Source organism: Myotis nattereri (assembly GCF_964212035.1).
Source record: "Myotis nattereri genome assembly, chromosome: 1".
Classification (NCBI taxonomy): domain Eukaryota; kingdom Metazoa; phylum Chordata; class Mammalia; order Chiroptera; family Vespertilionidae; genus Myotis; species Myotis nattereri.
The window spans coordinates 137,363,837-137,380,017 of NC_138075.1; the positions used below are offsets into that span (position 1 = coordinate 137,363,837).

Consider the following 16,181-nt stretch of genomic DNA (forward strand, 5'->3'; position numbering starts at 1 on the left):
GTCCCACTCTGACCCCTGGGTACACTGGCTCTTGGATCTCTAAGGAGGTGCTAATTTAGTCTCTGCCTGAGGCTACCCAGCAGGAGCTATGGATAAATTCCTCTTCTTTGTTTGGGGTTTGGAGGTGCCCAGATGCGGCCCAGCTGTGAAGCAATGGAAGCTGCTGTGGGGCCTTAGGCCTTCTTTTGGAAGTTCTGGGTCTCTCTGACCCAGCTGCAGTTTGTTAGGTAATTTTCAGATTGCAAAGGCCCAGGCCTTTCATATGCAAAATCCTCTGCACACAGTTGGGTGGGGCGGGGTCTCAGGGGATCAACATGGCAGAGCAAACAGCTATGGCTGATCCTCAGTCCTGCCCTAAGAGGCCCCACGTTTCAGTGTCCTGGTAATCGCCACAAGCACCCCTGAGAGAAAGCTGCCCTCGAGTTCCATCCGATGCCAGACAGTCCAATTTCTCCCCATATGAGTCTGGGTCCCCAGAGACTTGCCCGGAACTAGAGTTCAGAGCAGTCGGGAGCCTGTGACTCCCTCCTGATTGAAAAAGACAACCGCGTCCTCAGTTGCCAGCCCTTTCTGCACGTGCCTCTGTACCTCTGCACTTTACTTCCACACCTCCTCTGAGTGTCAGTGTGCTTTTCTCTTTCCTTCTAGTTGTAGAATTTCCACTCAGCCAGCCTTCCTGTGGTTCTGGATGATGTCTGTTTTGTCTTTTAGTTGTATTTTTGAAGTGGTTGTGCAAGGCAGCAATTTCTGGTGTTTACCTATGCCGCCATCTTGGTTTTTCCTCTCTTTGTCTTTAATGTTTGGCATTTTAATTATGATCTGTCTGGGCATGGGCCTGTTTGGTTTCTTCTTTCTTGGGGTTCTCTGTGCCTCATGAACTTGTGTGACTTTTTCCTTTACCACATTAGGGAAGTTTTCTGCCATTATTTCTTCAAACATGTTCTCTATTTCTTCCTTCCTTCCTTCCTTCCTTCCTTCCTTCCTTCCTTCCTCCCTCCCTCCTTCCCTTCCTTCCTTCCTTCCTTCCTTCCTTCCTTCCTTCCTTCCTTCCTCTTCTGGCACACCTGCTATTCTAATATTGTTATGTTTCATGTTGTCCCACAGCTCCCTTAAGCTCTCTCCCTGTTTTTTAATTGTTTTTCTTTTTGGTTCTCCGATTAAGTGATATTTTCAACTCTGTCTTCTAATTTACTGATTTGATCCTCAGCTTCCCCTAATCTGCTGTGTATTCCTTCCAATGTGTTCTTTATTTGTGTTATGTCATTCTTTATCTCAGACTGTTCTTTTTTCATAGTTACTATATATTTTTTCATGTTGTTGAGTGTCTTTACCATCATTACTCTGAACTCTGTTTCAGATAAATTTCTTATCTCTGCTTCATTTATCTCTTCTTCTGGAGAATTCTCCAGTTCTTTCATTTTGGGGTTGTTTCTTTGTCTCCTCATTTTGGCTGTCTGTTTGGGTTTGTGACTATGTATTTGGTAGATACTCTACACCTCTCAATCTCTAGTGGAGGACAGTGTTAAAGGCTGTTTCTGACTAATTAGATCAGGCAAAGACTCAAAGCCTCCAGAGACTGCCTCTGCCTACAGACTGATAGGATTCCGACTTGAATTGCCCCCAGGCAACAGTCCTTAGGTGTGGGGAGAGTTTTTTTCAACAGGGTGGGGCAGTTGCTTCTGCCTAGAGGCTAGTTGTTGTTTTTAATCTCTTAAGTGGCCCCAGGGCAAGGCATTTTCCAATAGGGTGTGTTAACTGTCTTCTCCCCAGGCAAAGCAAATGTCTATGTGGGAAAGATGTCCTTTGCTGTGTGAGGGAATGACTCAGCCCAGGAAACTTAGGGTATCTGCCTTCTGAGCTCTATCCCCTGAGTCCCCAGTCCTGGCTTCTGTTCTCACAGCTCCAGTCCACTTCACCCTCCCTTCGCTGCAGCACAAGATGGTGGCTCCACAGGGAATTTTGTGAGTTGGCCCTTTAAGAGGGTGCCCAAACTTTCAGAGAGCACCCCACTGCTTTTCACAGCTATATGTTATGTGGGTACCTCCTCAGTTTGGTGCTCTCTGCTGGGAGGCCCAGCTTGGGGATTAGATCCCAGAGTTCTCAGTGGCACCCTCCCCCCCGCCCCACCCCACCGCTGAGATATCTCTCCAGGACTTCAGTTGCTGTCTGTGGGAGCCCAGCCAGCCTTTTTGTGCCTCCGCCCCTCCTATCAGTCTCTATGTGGTCTCCACTTTCGGTCCGCACGTATCAGTGTTCTCTACTGTGATTTTTCCATTGATTATTCAGGAAGTTTTTCTGTATTTTAGTTGTAATTCCAGTTTGTTCCTGGGAGTATGTCTGTGTAGCATCCATTTATTCTGCCACCATTTTTTAATCCTCTCTAGAAGGTTCTTACTAGAAGTTTTCTAAGTGTGAATGATGTCCATTAATTGAAAAGAGACAAAAAATGTGTTAGGGCAGAAAAGTGATGAGAATGTGAAGCATTATTCACAAGCTTCTGTCTCCTTCACCTACCAGTCCTTTAATTCATTTCTCTTAGGAGATTTAAACTCTCTTTATCAGGTACAAAGTCATCTGGTTTTGCTTTTGCTTTTTTTTCTTTAAGGAAATTTCTTTGGTGAGAATGGGAGAGAAGAGAGGAATGAGGAATTTAGGGAAGTTGAAATTAGAAGAAAGGGGAGAATGACATCAGAAAGTATGATTATAGGCTCTGTAGTTAGTAGTGACTATTAATACACAAGAAATTTTCTGTGAATTTGAAAATTCTACAATATAAAAAGTCAAATTAGCTTAAGGTAATGATAAGAAATATACCACCATTATTTTTCCACAATTATGAGAAAATAATCTGTGGAGCACTAGCCAGTACGGCTCAGTTGGTTGAGCATCATCCTATGCACTGAAAGGCCTCAGGTTTGATTCTCAGTCAGGGCACATACCCAGGTTGTGGGGTTGATCCCTGGTCAGGGCCTATGTGGGAGGCAACCAATGTTTTTCTCTCTAAAATCAATAAAAACATTTTCTTAAAAAAATAATTGGTGGGAAGCTACTTTAAAACTCTATTCTAATTTTTACAATTAATTAGTAGGTATTTGGTTACTGACATAAAATTAGACTTTACAACAAATATTTTGATATCTATATATGTTACAGTTAATAAACTAAAGAAATATATAAAATCAAAACATTATTACTAAATAGCATATTTCTTATATCATCAATATACTAGAGGCCCGGTGCATGAAATCCATGCACTTGGGGGGTGCCTCAGCCTGGCCTGCGTCCTCTTGCAGTCCAGGAGCCCTTGGGGGATGTCTGACTGCCATGGAGGCGGGAGAGGCTCCCGCCACTGCCACTGCACTCGCCAGCTGTGAGCCAGGCTTCTGGTTGAGCAGCACTCCCCCTGTGGGAGCGCACTGACCACAAGGGGGCAGCTCCTGCATTGCACGTCTGCCCCCTGGTGGCCAGTATGCGTCATAGCGACCGTTTGGTCAATTTGCATATTAGCCTTCTATTATAGAGGATACCAGGTTTTGAGATCAATGTTAAAAATATGCTCGGTGTATTTTCTCTCTCATAATTTTTTTGTATTTGAATATTTTGGCCCAAGTTAATAGAATGCATTAAAAACAGGTGCTATGACACTCAGTCACTTTTCAGTAGTCTCTGTAAAGAATAGACACAATCTAAAGTAGAGGATTAACTGGGTTCTGTAAGAAAAAGGAGAGTTAGGAGACCATTACTGTGTCATTATGTGAACCATAAAACCACAGTGAGTGTTACAGCTAAACACTTCCTAAACATTTAATTTTCTTAGCTATATAAAGAAAATCATGTTTCAATTTTATTTTATTTCTTAATCTGATAAAACTTCTATATAGAAAATATTTTAAATATGAAGCATTCACATAATGTTAAGTCATTTATATTTACCTTTAAAAAAACATTTCTAAAAATGAATGTATAACATGTCCCAATTGTTTGGCGAGTTTATTTACCAGGAAAAGTTTTAAAATGTATCATGAATATTTTGTCTTTATGTTTATCCAACAATTGATAAATGCATCTTGAAACCTGGTTGTTATTTCAGGATAACTTAGGACACCAGAAAGATTAGTTAAGGTCATGAAAGGCCTATCAGGCTTAGAGACTGAGGGCAAGTAAAGGAAATGAATTTGTCAGTTGACAGTTTAGTTGCACATGCTAACAGTCCAAGAGTTCCTATGGGTCAGACATATACCTTTAGTGTAATGCAGATACATAAAAATCTCATTAAATAATTAAATAATGAATTTGTAGGATATACAATTTGCAGGAAATATTTTATTTTATAAATGCATGTTTTAGAAGAAAACATTTGAAATGTAATATGACTTGCATTGTTTTTGTTTAGTTACTGAACGAAAGCAATGAGGAACATCAAAAAAATAATGTTGCAGGATGTATTTCTTTAGTATTTAAAAGCTGTTGAGCTTCATTATATTTTTATTTTTACATTGGTTTTAGTCTATTTTAACTTTTCATTATATAAGTGCTCAATTCACTTTGTGTTTTATCTATTTTATCCTTGTAGCATTTCTACAGGGAAGCTGCTGCTTTTGTGTTATGAGCAGTTGCTAAACATTCTCCTCAACTAGCTCAGGCAACAGTTGATTGTGGAGCACTGAGATGCTTGGAAGATTTTGACACTGGAGTCAAAGAAGATGCAACCTTGGCATTTGGTTGTACTGCAAGACATAATGCAGGTAATGGAGCATATTTAAAAATGGGGTTATTAAAGTATATGTTTATCAGGTAATTCTGGTTTTGCTTAGTAAAGCATAGGTGAAGTTTTCATGATGTTTCTATACATTATGGGAGATAAACTTTGAATGATGCTCAAGTTGTTTTGATTGCAAATTCATTAAAAAATGCACATTTCAGTCTTTATCTTAATTAGCAGAAGAGAAATTTGTAGATGAAAAGAGAAGGGGGTGGGAGGGAAATTGGGCAAATGAGATATTAATTCTCAAAGACTTTGGTAAATTGGTTAAGAAATTATTTTAGTTTGTCACCCCTCAGGGTACATTGAGTCTTCACTCTGACTCCTAACATAGCGATGAAATTGTGTATTACACTTGTAATAATATAAAAATAAGTTTTTATGTAGACATAAATTACAAAGAGATACATGTTTGTGTTACTAGGGGGGTAGAATTGAGGATATTTGTCTTTATTTTCCAAATTTTCAGGGTGTATACATGTATAAAATAATGACTACCATTTACTGAGTAATTACCATGTACCTGACTCTGCACAGTATGCTTCAGATACATTATCTGTGCTACCCTTAGGTATTACTCTCCTTGCTTAATTGAACAAAAAAGACAAAAAAGAGAAAGAGCTCATGGATACCGATAATAGCATGGTGATTGCAGGGGGAGAGGGAGGTGGAGCTGAAAGAGGGTAAAGGGGGGGATAAATGGTAATAGCAAAATAAAGAAAAAAATGGAAAAAAAGCAAATTGAGAAAGAAAACTATTGTCATGCTTAGAATGGTTCAGAATTAGTATATTAAAATTGTTTCCTTAATATCTGGATTTTGGTTTTCTAGATAGGTTCACTTTAGGACTATTGCTTAATAGATGTTGATTGAGAAAACTAAGGCAGTGTTTTAAATCAGAGGCTGGTTATCAGGGGGAAACTGCATAAATATATTTAGTAATTTTTTTTTAATGCCAGAGGACTTAATGGCAAACAGATTGTAACATGAGTATTTCAAAGGGTGGTGCCAAAGAGCTTGGAGGGACAGCTGTGCAGATACATTCTCGGGCAGGTGCCCATAGGTAACCTTCCCAGACCTCCCTTTTGTTGAGTGTGAGGTTAAGTGATAATAGTTCATAAATACGGTTGTTCTAGGGGTTCCATTCTGATCCTTTTTTGCTGTAATCTGGCTCCCACGTGGAATTCCCCTGTAATTTCAATATTTCACAGTACCTAAAAGCTCCAGAGGAGATTTCTACATAGACATCTCTGAAAGAAAGGGAATTGTTATCTAGAAGCAATAAAATCAGTCACCATTCACAACGTGAATATCAGTGAAAATAGAGGACTCAACCTCCAAATAACCTGATTTCTTTCTCACTAGATTCCTAAAAATGGAATATATTGAGATTAATGGGAGGACATTCATTCAGTGTTTTCTACTTAGTATTAGTGGTGAAATGTAGATCAGACAGTTTAAGAAATATAAACCTCAAATAGAGATGCAAAAGAAATAAAGTATATCTTTAAAGGCATAGAAGGAAAAGATGTTGTAGGAAATAAAAATAAAATAACATACAATTAATAGAGAAGAGAAACCAATGGACATTATCTGACTTTTCCTTCTACAAGAATACAATTTCTTTTTTTTTAATTTATTGCTTAAAGTATTACAAAGGGTATTACATATGTGTCCATTTTATCCCCCCGCCCTAGACAGTCCCCTGGCCTCCCCTATCCCCCAATGTCTTATGTCCACTGGTTATGCTTTTATGCATGCATACAAGTCCTTTAGTTGATCTCTTACCCCCCTACCTCCTGCCCCCCAACCCTCCCTGGCCTTCCCACTGCAGTTTGACAATCTGTTTGAGGCAGCTCTGCCTCTGTATCTATTATTGTTCAAAAGTTTATAATGGTCTCTATTATCCATGAATGAGTGAGATCATGTGGTATTTTTCCTTCATTGACTGGCTTATTTCACTTAGCATAATGCTCTCCAGTTCCATCCATGACGTTGCAAATGGTAAGAGTTCCTTCCTTTTTAGAGCAGCATAGTATTCCATCGTGTAGATGTACCACAGTTTTCTAATCCATTCATCTACTGATGGGCAAGAATACAATTTCTAAATGTTACTTCTATGTATAGATTTTAAAGTATTTTACTGATAACCAAAGGGAACTGGGGGCTAACAACTAGAAATAGCAAGTGTTTTTTTAAAAAAATTCTGTTCAAATTGTGTCATTAATTTTTTTTTAAAAATTTCTTTATTGATTTCAGAGAGGAAGAGAGAGACAGAAACATCAGTGATGAGAGAGAATCATTGATTGGCTGCCTCCTGCACATCCCCTACTGGGGATCAAGCCCACAACCCAGGTACCGGAATCGAACCTGCGACCCTTCAGTCCACAGGCCGATGCTCTATCCACTGAGCCAAACTGGCTAGAGCTAAATTTTTATGATTGAACCATCAGTTATTGAATACACTGATAAAAGTACCTCTTACTTTGAAGATGTTATTTCTTTATATTTTTTCCTGCTTATTGATAAAGGCTGAAAGAATTCTTCTCGTATTGGTTGTCTCTTCTTCTACCCACTTTCCCACGCTGCAGAATTATCCTAATCAATGTCAAAACTCTCACTGTTTCTAAAGATTAGTCCTGCTTTGGAGGTACAAGTAGTAAGGCGAGGACCCTGGTGGCTGGAAGTGTGAGGGTGAGGCAGAAGGAACCATGGGGCTGTGGAGCCACAGTGCTTCCCAGAAAAATGCTTCCCTCTGCTCCTGGCTCTCCTTCCTGCTCCCACCTGGCAGCCTCTGTCTGGCCTTGTTACTGTTTGCAGCACAGCAGCGCTGTGGAGGAGTGCTTCCAATGAACTCCTGTTCAGAGTGTGGCAGCAATTAGAGTACTTGGTGAGGTGAAGACAATAGCCTATATATTGGCTGGAAGTGTGAGGAAAGAGGAGTCGTATAAGTACTTTATGTATGAATGATCTTCTACATTTGGGCTAAAAAAAAAAATAAGTTCTAATTTTTTATTTTGGGAGCTTTAGCTAAAAATGCTGTCTTTTGTAAACTTGGTTTCTTGTAAATTTTGGCTGTTCTCAAGCTGGCAAACCGGAATGTATTTGATTACGTGTTCTAAAACATTTCAGTTATTGATAGAATTGTCATGTTATAGATGAGGAAACTGAAGTAGAGACGTTACAGGATTTATTCTGGTCAGATAGCAATTTATGGTAGAACTGCTTGGCAGTTACTCAAAACCTTTCAGAGATTTTTCATTTTTATGGTGTGAGAAAGAAAAGTATATGAGAGCTCATAATTCTTTGTTTTAACCTCCTTCTTCTATTTGAAAGTCTCACCAGACACCTCTGTTTTAATCCCTGATTGCTGGTTCCCACATGTGTGACTATTCTTTCTCTCATAGACCTGATTTATATCCTTAGGACCTAAATCAAGTGAGGAGTTTTATTCCAGCTAAGTAGCAGTTAAGAGAGGAGATTGTGGCAGCCAAAGATGAGTGGTGCTTCCAGGAAATGGCTGGTGTGGACACTACGGAAACATTTAGTAGAGTGTTTCCTACTCACTAAGTAAATAATGTCAGGAAAGATTCAGAGCTGGCCAGCCTGATTCTTTACCCCCTTATAGAGAATGATGAAATGATTAAAGGAGAATGCAATTTTAAAATTCAGAATTTTTGCAAATATTCTTCTCATGCCATTTACCACCTATATATAATTACCAACATCATAAATTGTGTGGAAGAGGCTTAGGAAGCAGTAATTAACTTTTTAAAAATCCACATGTTATTAAGAAATATCTGAGTTAACTAGGGACTTTGTAGTGTATGACTTAGAGTAGATAAGGATGGATGGGGGAAGGGGACAAGAGCCTGGTAATTAAAAATTATTTTAAAAGCCCTACAGACAACTATCTTCACAGATGCCTATAGATAATGTTGATTTCTGTTCCATCTTTTTCTTTTTATAACTTTTTTTTTTATCCTGGAGAGTTTGAAAAACGTGCATAGAGGCAAATTATGTTTATGAGATTATATATATTACACCTATTTTTATTCTAATACTTGTATTTATTTCCACAAATACTCTCCTATTTACTTAGGTGTAAATGAAAAAAAATAAAGTATGGACCTGGAGGACATTATGCTAAGCAAAATAAGCCAGTCAGAGAAGGATAAATATCACATGATCTCACTGTAGAATATAATGAACAACATAAACTGATGAACAAAAACAGATCCAGAGACAGAGAAGCATCAATCAGACCTTCAAACCTCAGAGGGAAGGCAAGAGAGGGTGGAGAGAAGGGGGAGAGATCAACCAAAGGACTTTTATGCATGCATATAAGCATAATCAATGGACACAGACACTAGGGGGGTGAGGTCACGAGCGGGGGGCAGGGAGGGCAATGGCAATGGGGGGATAAGACACATATGTAATAACTTAATCAATAAAGAAAAAAACAAGTAAAAAAAAAAAGAAAAGAAATGTCTCTTCTATGTTCTTTGGGTAGAGAAGAGAACCCAAGTGTGTTAAACATTAACATTTTAATTATAACATTACTCAGTAGTTACCTAATTTGTTAGTCATTTTAGGGGTTAGTTTGTATGCTAGTAAAAACATATGTTGTAAATTCTCCTGTATTTTTATTTATTGTGATTTAAAAAAAATTTTTTTAAAAAATATATTTTATTGATTTTTTACAGAGAGGAAGGGAGATAGATAGATAGTTAGAAACATCGATGAGAGAGAAACATCGATCAGCTGCCTCCTGCACATCTACTGGGGATGTGCCCGCAACCCAGGTACATGCCCTTGACCAGAATCGAACTTGGGACCTTTCAGTCTGCAAGCCAACGCTCTGTCCACTGAGCCAAACCGGTTTCGGCTATTGTGATTTTTAAAGTTATGAACTCTTGGTTAATAAAATCTTCTGGGAATTTTTTTTGGCTTTTTTTTTTTTTTTTTTTTTTTTTTACAATTCAGAATATGGAGCAATAAAATATAACTCTGTAATCTCAGATCCCTAAGTCACTGAGAACTTTATATATGAGGCTAGCAAACAATTTCTTTATCACCATTATCATTATAATCACCAAAAAATATTTGAGACACTTAGCCCTCTACCCCACACAATATTTCTCTATCTGATGGCACATAACATTCTTTTTATTTTTTTAAAAAAATATTTGTATTGATTTCAGAGAGGAAGGGAGAAGGGGAGAGAGAGAGAAACATCAATGATGAGAGAGAATCATGGATCAGCTGCCTCCTGCACTCCCCCTACTGGGGATTGAGCCCGCAACCTGGCTGGGAATTGAATAGGTGACCTCCTGGTTCCTGGACTGATGCTCAACTGCTGGACTGGCCCCTAACATTCTTTTAGTTTGTTCCCTGTGCAAGAAATGTCACTAAATGTGTGTGCTGAGTGAATAAAGAGAAGGGTGTTTGTATCCTAGTGGTTTCATCAATCAGGTTTGAACAGTGCATCATAATGTATTTTTTAAGTTTGAACAAAATTGTTTCGCAAACTTGGTTTATTTTCCAGTCAGTGTATAAATCCTCCTAACATCTTTTAGATATTGAGGGAAAACACACTTTTATTTATATTTTACATTTATTTACATTTGAATTTCTAGAAGCACATTAGGCATAGTGTACTTACTGAAATTTGAAAGTACTTTTTTTTTTTTTATATATTTTATTGATTTTCCACAGAGAGGAAGGGAGAGAGACAGAGAGTTAGAAACATCGATGAGAGAGAAACACCGATCAGCTGCCTCCTGCACATCTCCCATTGGAGATGTGCCCGCAACCCAGGCACATGCCCTCGACCGGAATTGAACCTGGGACCCCTCAGTCCGCAGGCCGACGCTCTATCCACTGAGCCAAACCGGTTTTGGCTGAAAGTACTTTAATTAGCATTTCACAAACATCTACAAGAGACTTTAGCTTATTAAAAGCTTTGGACTTTGTTAGCACAAGAATTATACTTTGACATAAGTCATGTTCATCTTCTTATTAACAATTTTAAGATTCATGGTCTACAGGAAATAGTTGCTGTGAAATTACTATGTTGTCTGATGAATTTGCAGTTAATTTTGGGGGCTTACTTTGCTCTTATCTGTGGTTTTGGATGAATAAACCAGCTTGCTATAAAAATGTAGTATAAGTTATCTGCATCAAAGCATTTTGCTCAGGATAGAACTCTGGCCTTGAATTAATTGTGGCTACTTTCCCCTTTGTGTCATAGAATATTTCTCTATATCTCCTTTGATTTACACCACAGTTTTACCAATATGGTAGCCACTAGTTACATGTTATTTGAATTGTGACTAGTGTACCTGAGGAACTAAATTCTTAATTTTATTTACTTTAAATTAATATAAATTTAAAAATTGATTATCAATTATTGGAATACTTTTAGGCATGATAAGAACAACTTTGGTATGTGAACTAACTTTTCGACTGTAAACCTTTTAAAATCTAAATAGAGACTAGAATATGCCAATAAAAATGTAGCAGATTAATTGAGTTGTGCTGTAAGTATACAATATACACTGGATTTCCAAGACTTGTTATGAAAAGAGAATGTTAAATATCTCATTAAAATTTACGATATTAATTATCATGTTGAAATTATAATATTTTGTATATATTATGTTAAATAATGTACTATATTATTAAAATTAATTTCAAATAAGCCAGTCAGAGAAAGACAAGAACATGATTTCACTCATATGTGGAATCTAATGAACAAAATACATGAACAACATAGAAACAAACATACTGGTAGATAAAGAACAGACTGACAGCTGTCAGAGGGAAGGGTGGTTGAAGCGCAAAGACGTTCACTATGTTGTGCTTTGTAATGGCGTATTTCCTGAGTGGAATATTACACAGTTATAAAAATGTTGGGCTGGCTTCATCCTCAGGAATAAAAGTGGACAGTGGAAGCCCATGGGTAGCTTCAAGGAATAACTCAGAGGGAGTCACACTAAAAACTGCTGACCACTTTTATAAAAATATCATGTAAACTTTTTAACCATTCAAAGTCTCATTTCCCATCCAAGTACTAACCAGGCTCGACCCTGCTTAGCTTCCGAGATCAGACGGGACCGGGCGCGTTCAGGGTGGTGTGGCCGTAGACCAAAGTCTCATTTCTGTCTCCCTTTCTGTTTCTCCTCCTCTGTAGAGAATTCCACCCGGCACCAGTGGCCCCTTACTGTTTAGCCCCCTCCATGGCCTGAGCTCCTTGGGTCAGGGACTTATCTGAAACCGGGGCCAGTGAAGTTTGAATGCTAAAATATGCATTTTTTCATTTAAGTTTTTAAAGAGCAGTATGCAAAATTGTAGGTAGGTGAATATTATATAAAAGCAAGGTTGCAATATTATATAAAAGCAAGTGGAAAACAAATGAAAAAATTTTAGGTGCAAAAATATATTTTGTAAAGCTCTGACTCCAAGTAATTCATTTTCTTCACTATAAAATCACATTGGAGTATGGGCAGTATATAAACAGCTTTGGCAATGGCAACAGCATATTTGTTTTTACTATAATTTCATCAAATCATGAAAAATTTGGTTGAGTATGGTGACTATTATAACATAAGATTAACATCATAAGCGGTAGCCACATTTTAAATATATTTTTGACCTGCTATATTTCAAAAAGGTTTTGAAGGGATATAGCTATATGTTTTAAAGCTAGATACAAATACCAACCTATCTTTAAACTGATCAATAAGGCCACATAAATTTGGATAAATGACAATTCTTGACATTCTTTTACTTTTTAATGAAACAAAATACAGTGGGGCCTTGACTTACGAGTGTCCCAGCTAACGAGTTTTTCGAGATACGAGCCGTCTCTTGGCCAATTTTTTGCTTTGAGTTGCGAGCTAAAATTCAGGTTATGAGCCAGCTTCAGATACCCCACCGCTAGTTGGCGCAGCGAACTTCGCAGTGAACGCCACAACATCAGCCCAGCATCAGGTGTCTCACTCCTTCACTTTAAGCGGTTAGCTCTTAGTTGAAGCATCAGTGTTGTGCTCACATTTGTGCTTGCAGTTATTTTGCAAAACTTTGTTTTTTCAACCATGGATCTGAAGAAAGTAAGTGCGAAGGACAGTGCTGAGAAGAAGAAGCGGATGATGTGCATTGAATTAAAGAAAGAAATTATCGAAAAACATGACCAAGGTGTGCGTGTAATCGACTTGGCGAAGCAGTACGAGCGTAGCACTTCTACGATCTGCACCATACTGAAGCAGAAGGAGTCGATACAGGCTACAACTCCAGCCAACGGCGTTACAATAATTTCTCAACAGCGGACATCTATCCATGAAAATATAGAGAAGCTGCTAATGGTGTGGTTAACGGAGAAGCAGCTCACAGGAGATACCGTGACGAAGGCTATAATCTGCGAGGAGGCACGAGCTATTTATGCTGATTTGCTGCAGCAGACCCCAGGCACTTCAATGGACAAGGCATCAGGCGAGCCGTTTAAAGCCAGTCCGGGCTGGTTCAAAAATTTTAAAAAGAGGACCGGCATTCACTCCATTGTCAGACATGGTGAGGCAGTGAGCGCGGATATAAAGGAAGGTGACATCAACGAGCTCATCGAGGAGCACTCTGAGGAACTGACAGCGCAGGAGCTAAAGGAGCTACAGACACAGCAGCACACGGAGGTTTTGCAGGAAATAGATGACATGGAGGAGGAGGTTATCTCTATAAGTGAGATAAAGGAAATGTTGGGAATGTGGGAGAAATTTTCAGACTTCATTCAAAAGAAACACCCAGAAAAAATTGCAATTGGGCATGCGATGAAGCTATTTAATGACACTTGCCTAACTCATTTCAGAAATATTCTGAAAGGGAGGATGAAACAGATCTCATTGGACAAGTTTTTATCGAAAACTCCTGTAGATGTAAGTGATGAAAGCGTGACAAAAAAGGGCAAAAATCAGCAAATAAGATACAGTTTTTCAGTTATTCAGTTCAGCCTTTCTCCTCCAACTCCATCAGCATCTTTAAGTTGTTTGATCTCCAAGGTAAATGCTGTACATTAAACTTAATAAAACAAGTTTATTGCACTACATTCTACTGTTCAGTATTGTGTTTTTATATAATATTCGTTATTTTTAAATACATTTTTCTTATTTAAAAACATTTAACAAAACAATTGCGGTGTTTTTTGGGTGTCCGGAATGGATTAATGGCATTTCAATTCATTGTAATGGTGAAAATTGATTTGACATATGAGTAATTTGAGTTACAAGCTCTGTCACGGAACGAATTAAACTCGTAAGTCAAGGCCCCACTGTAGAACTTTTTGTAGGGCTTAGGAATAGTGAGTTAGAAGTAGTGTTTGAAAAAAATAAATTAAAAAGCAATAAAGTTAAAAGAAATTAGAATTACTGAGGTGTTTGATAGGCATGATTATTTTTAAATTAGGTTGCTAAATACATAGATATCTCTCTCTATTTCCTTCCTTTATTCCTTTTGGAGGATCTCTTCATTTTGAGTTCTTTTTATGAGTTCTCATGATGGATCAGTCAATTTTGCTTTAATTTTCTCCTATGTCTGCTTTGTGAGCCAAAAGATTAGTTGAGATTAATATGTTTAGATTACACCCCCCCTTTTGGCCAATTTTTAGGTTTTCATCTTTTTTTATTTTTTATTTTCTATGTAACCACTTGAGTGGTTCTTCTGTTATGACTCCAAAACACGACTGCAAGAATCAAAGGTAGAAAGAACATCACCTTCCCGCACCCAGAAAGCACCCCCACCCCCACCCAAGGCCCTTTAGAAGGTATGAGGGGTAAGCCTCGGTTGTACATGGCAGTTGCAGGCTGTAGTTGGTCCACAAGTGGATGTTTTTTATTTGACCTGCATTATGTTGTCTCCCACAGCATTCTTTAAAAAAGAAAAATTTTTAAAAATCGCTAACACTTAAAAACCAGGCAATTTCACATTAAAAATCAGATTTTTGGCTTCTCTTAAAAAATCCAAAGATCTGACAACAGTATATTCCTACCTGGCCACACTGTGCTGAAGCTGAGTAACTGCTGCTCTGTAGCTGGTGCCATCACTTTTCAGTCTATTGCTGCTCCTCAACTGGGTATTTTTCTTATACCCTCTGGCTTCACTATTCTAGTTACTTGCCTGGGCCTTGTGGACATTTCAGTTACCACTCTTAATCTACACAAAGAACTAGCCATAAATAACAGTTAAGAGGAGGGATTGAGGCCATTGTGGGAACTAAAGCAAAATCACTTTTGCCTGATTAAGCTAGTTTTACCCATTACAGTCATGCCTATTATATGTTGCTGGGCATGCCTGTCTGTACTCTTCCCTTCTAGTCAGCAAGAAGTCATTTTAATAAACCATTCATCCAGCTTTAGATAGTATTAATTTTATAAATGTTGTTGATCTTAAAAGTTCTCCCTTTTATTCATCTTGTTTTGTTTTAAAATTAAATCTGAAGTTATACTGAGCTTTATTATTCTAAATAAAAGATATTGATCCATTTAAAAGGTAACACTTCACACCTGTCCACTGACAAGCTCAGTCTTTTGTTTTTTACTATAGGCCTGGTGCACGAATTCATGCACCAATGGGGTCCCTTGGCTTGGCCCGTGGGATTGGGCTGAAACCAGCTCTCTGACATCCCCCAAAGGGTCATGGATTACGAGAGGGCACAGGCCAGGCCGAGGGAACCCACCAGTGCATGATCGGGGCTGGGGAGGGACACAAGAAGTTGGCCAGCCAGAGAGGGACCTCAGGAGGACTCCAGGGCATGTCCGGCCCATCTACTCAGTCCTGATTGGCTGGACCCCAGCAGCAAGCTAACCTACCGGTTAGAGTGTCTGCCTCCTGGTGGTCAGTGCATGTCATAGGGAGTGATTGAATGGCCTTAGCATATCATTAGCATATTATGCTTTGATTGGCTGAACAGATGACTGGATGACCAGACACTTAGCATATTAAGCTTTTATTATATAGAATGGGGATGTGGGGGAAATCTGAAAACAAAAATCTGTGTTCCAAGAACAATGAAGAATAAAATAAGAAGAAAGCAACTGTTTAAGAATCAGAGTTGTCACCCCAAATTTTCTCATTATTAATAGTCAAACAATTTAAGCCTCATAAATGTTATTAGAAAGAACCATGGAAAATCTGAGACAGACAGAACTGTGGTGGGATGACCCCCACCACCAACCCTTGTGGAGGAGTCTGCCTCAGTTCCTTCATTCAACAATGACCTATTCCTGAGGTCCAATAGAACTAGTTAGAACTAGTTGAAAACAACTGACCAGCAAATTTGAAGATTGTATATTCAGTTGTCTACAATGTAAGTAATAAATGGGTTTTATTATTTTTTGACCATGGAAGGTGCAACTAAGTTTATTCTCTCTGAC

General features: G+C 38.4%; 1 protein-coding gene across 1 annotated transcript in view; it reads left to right on the top strand.

The window, feature by feature from the left end:
• Positions 1-16,181, top strand: part of SPAG6 (sperm associated antigen 6) — a gene marked incomplete at both ends in the record, with an annotated part of 48,644 nt that overhangs the window by 12,463 nt on the left and 20,000 nt on the right. The window contains 2 exon segments of the mRNA XM_081106202.1: positions 4,574-4,606; positions 4,610-4,745. Of these exon segments, the coding sequence (XP_080962328.1) occupies positions 4,574-4,606; positions 4,610-4,745 (169 nt within the window).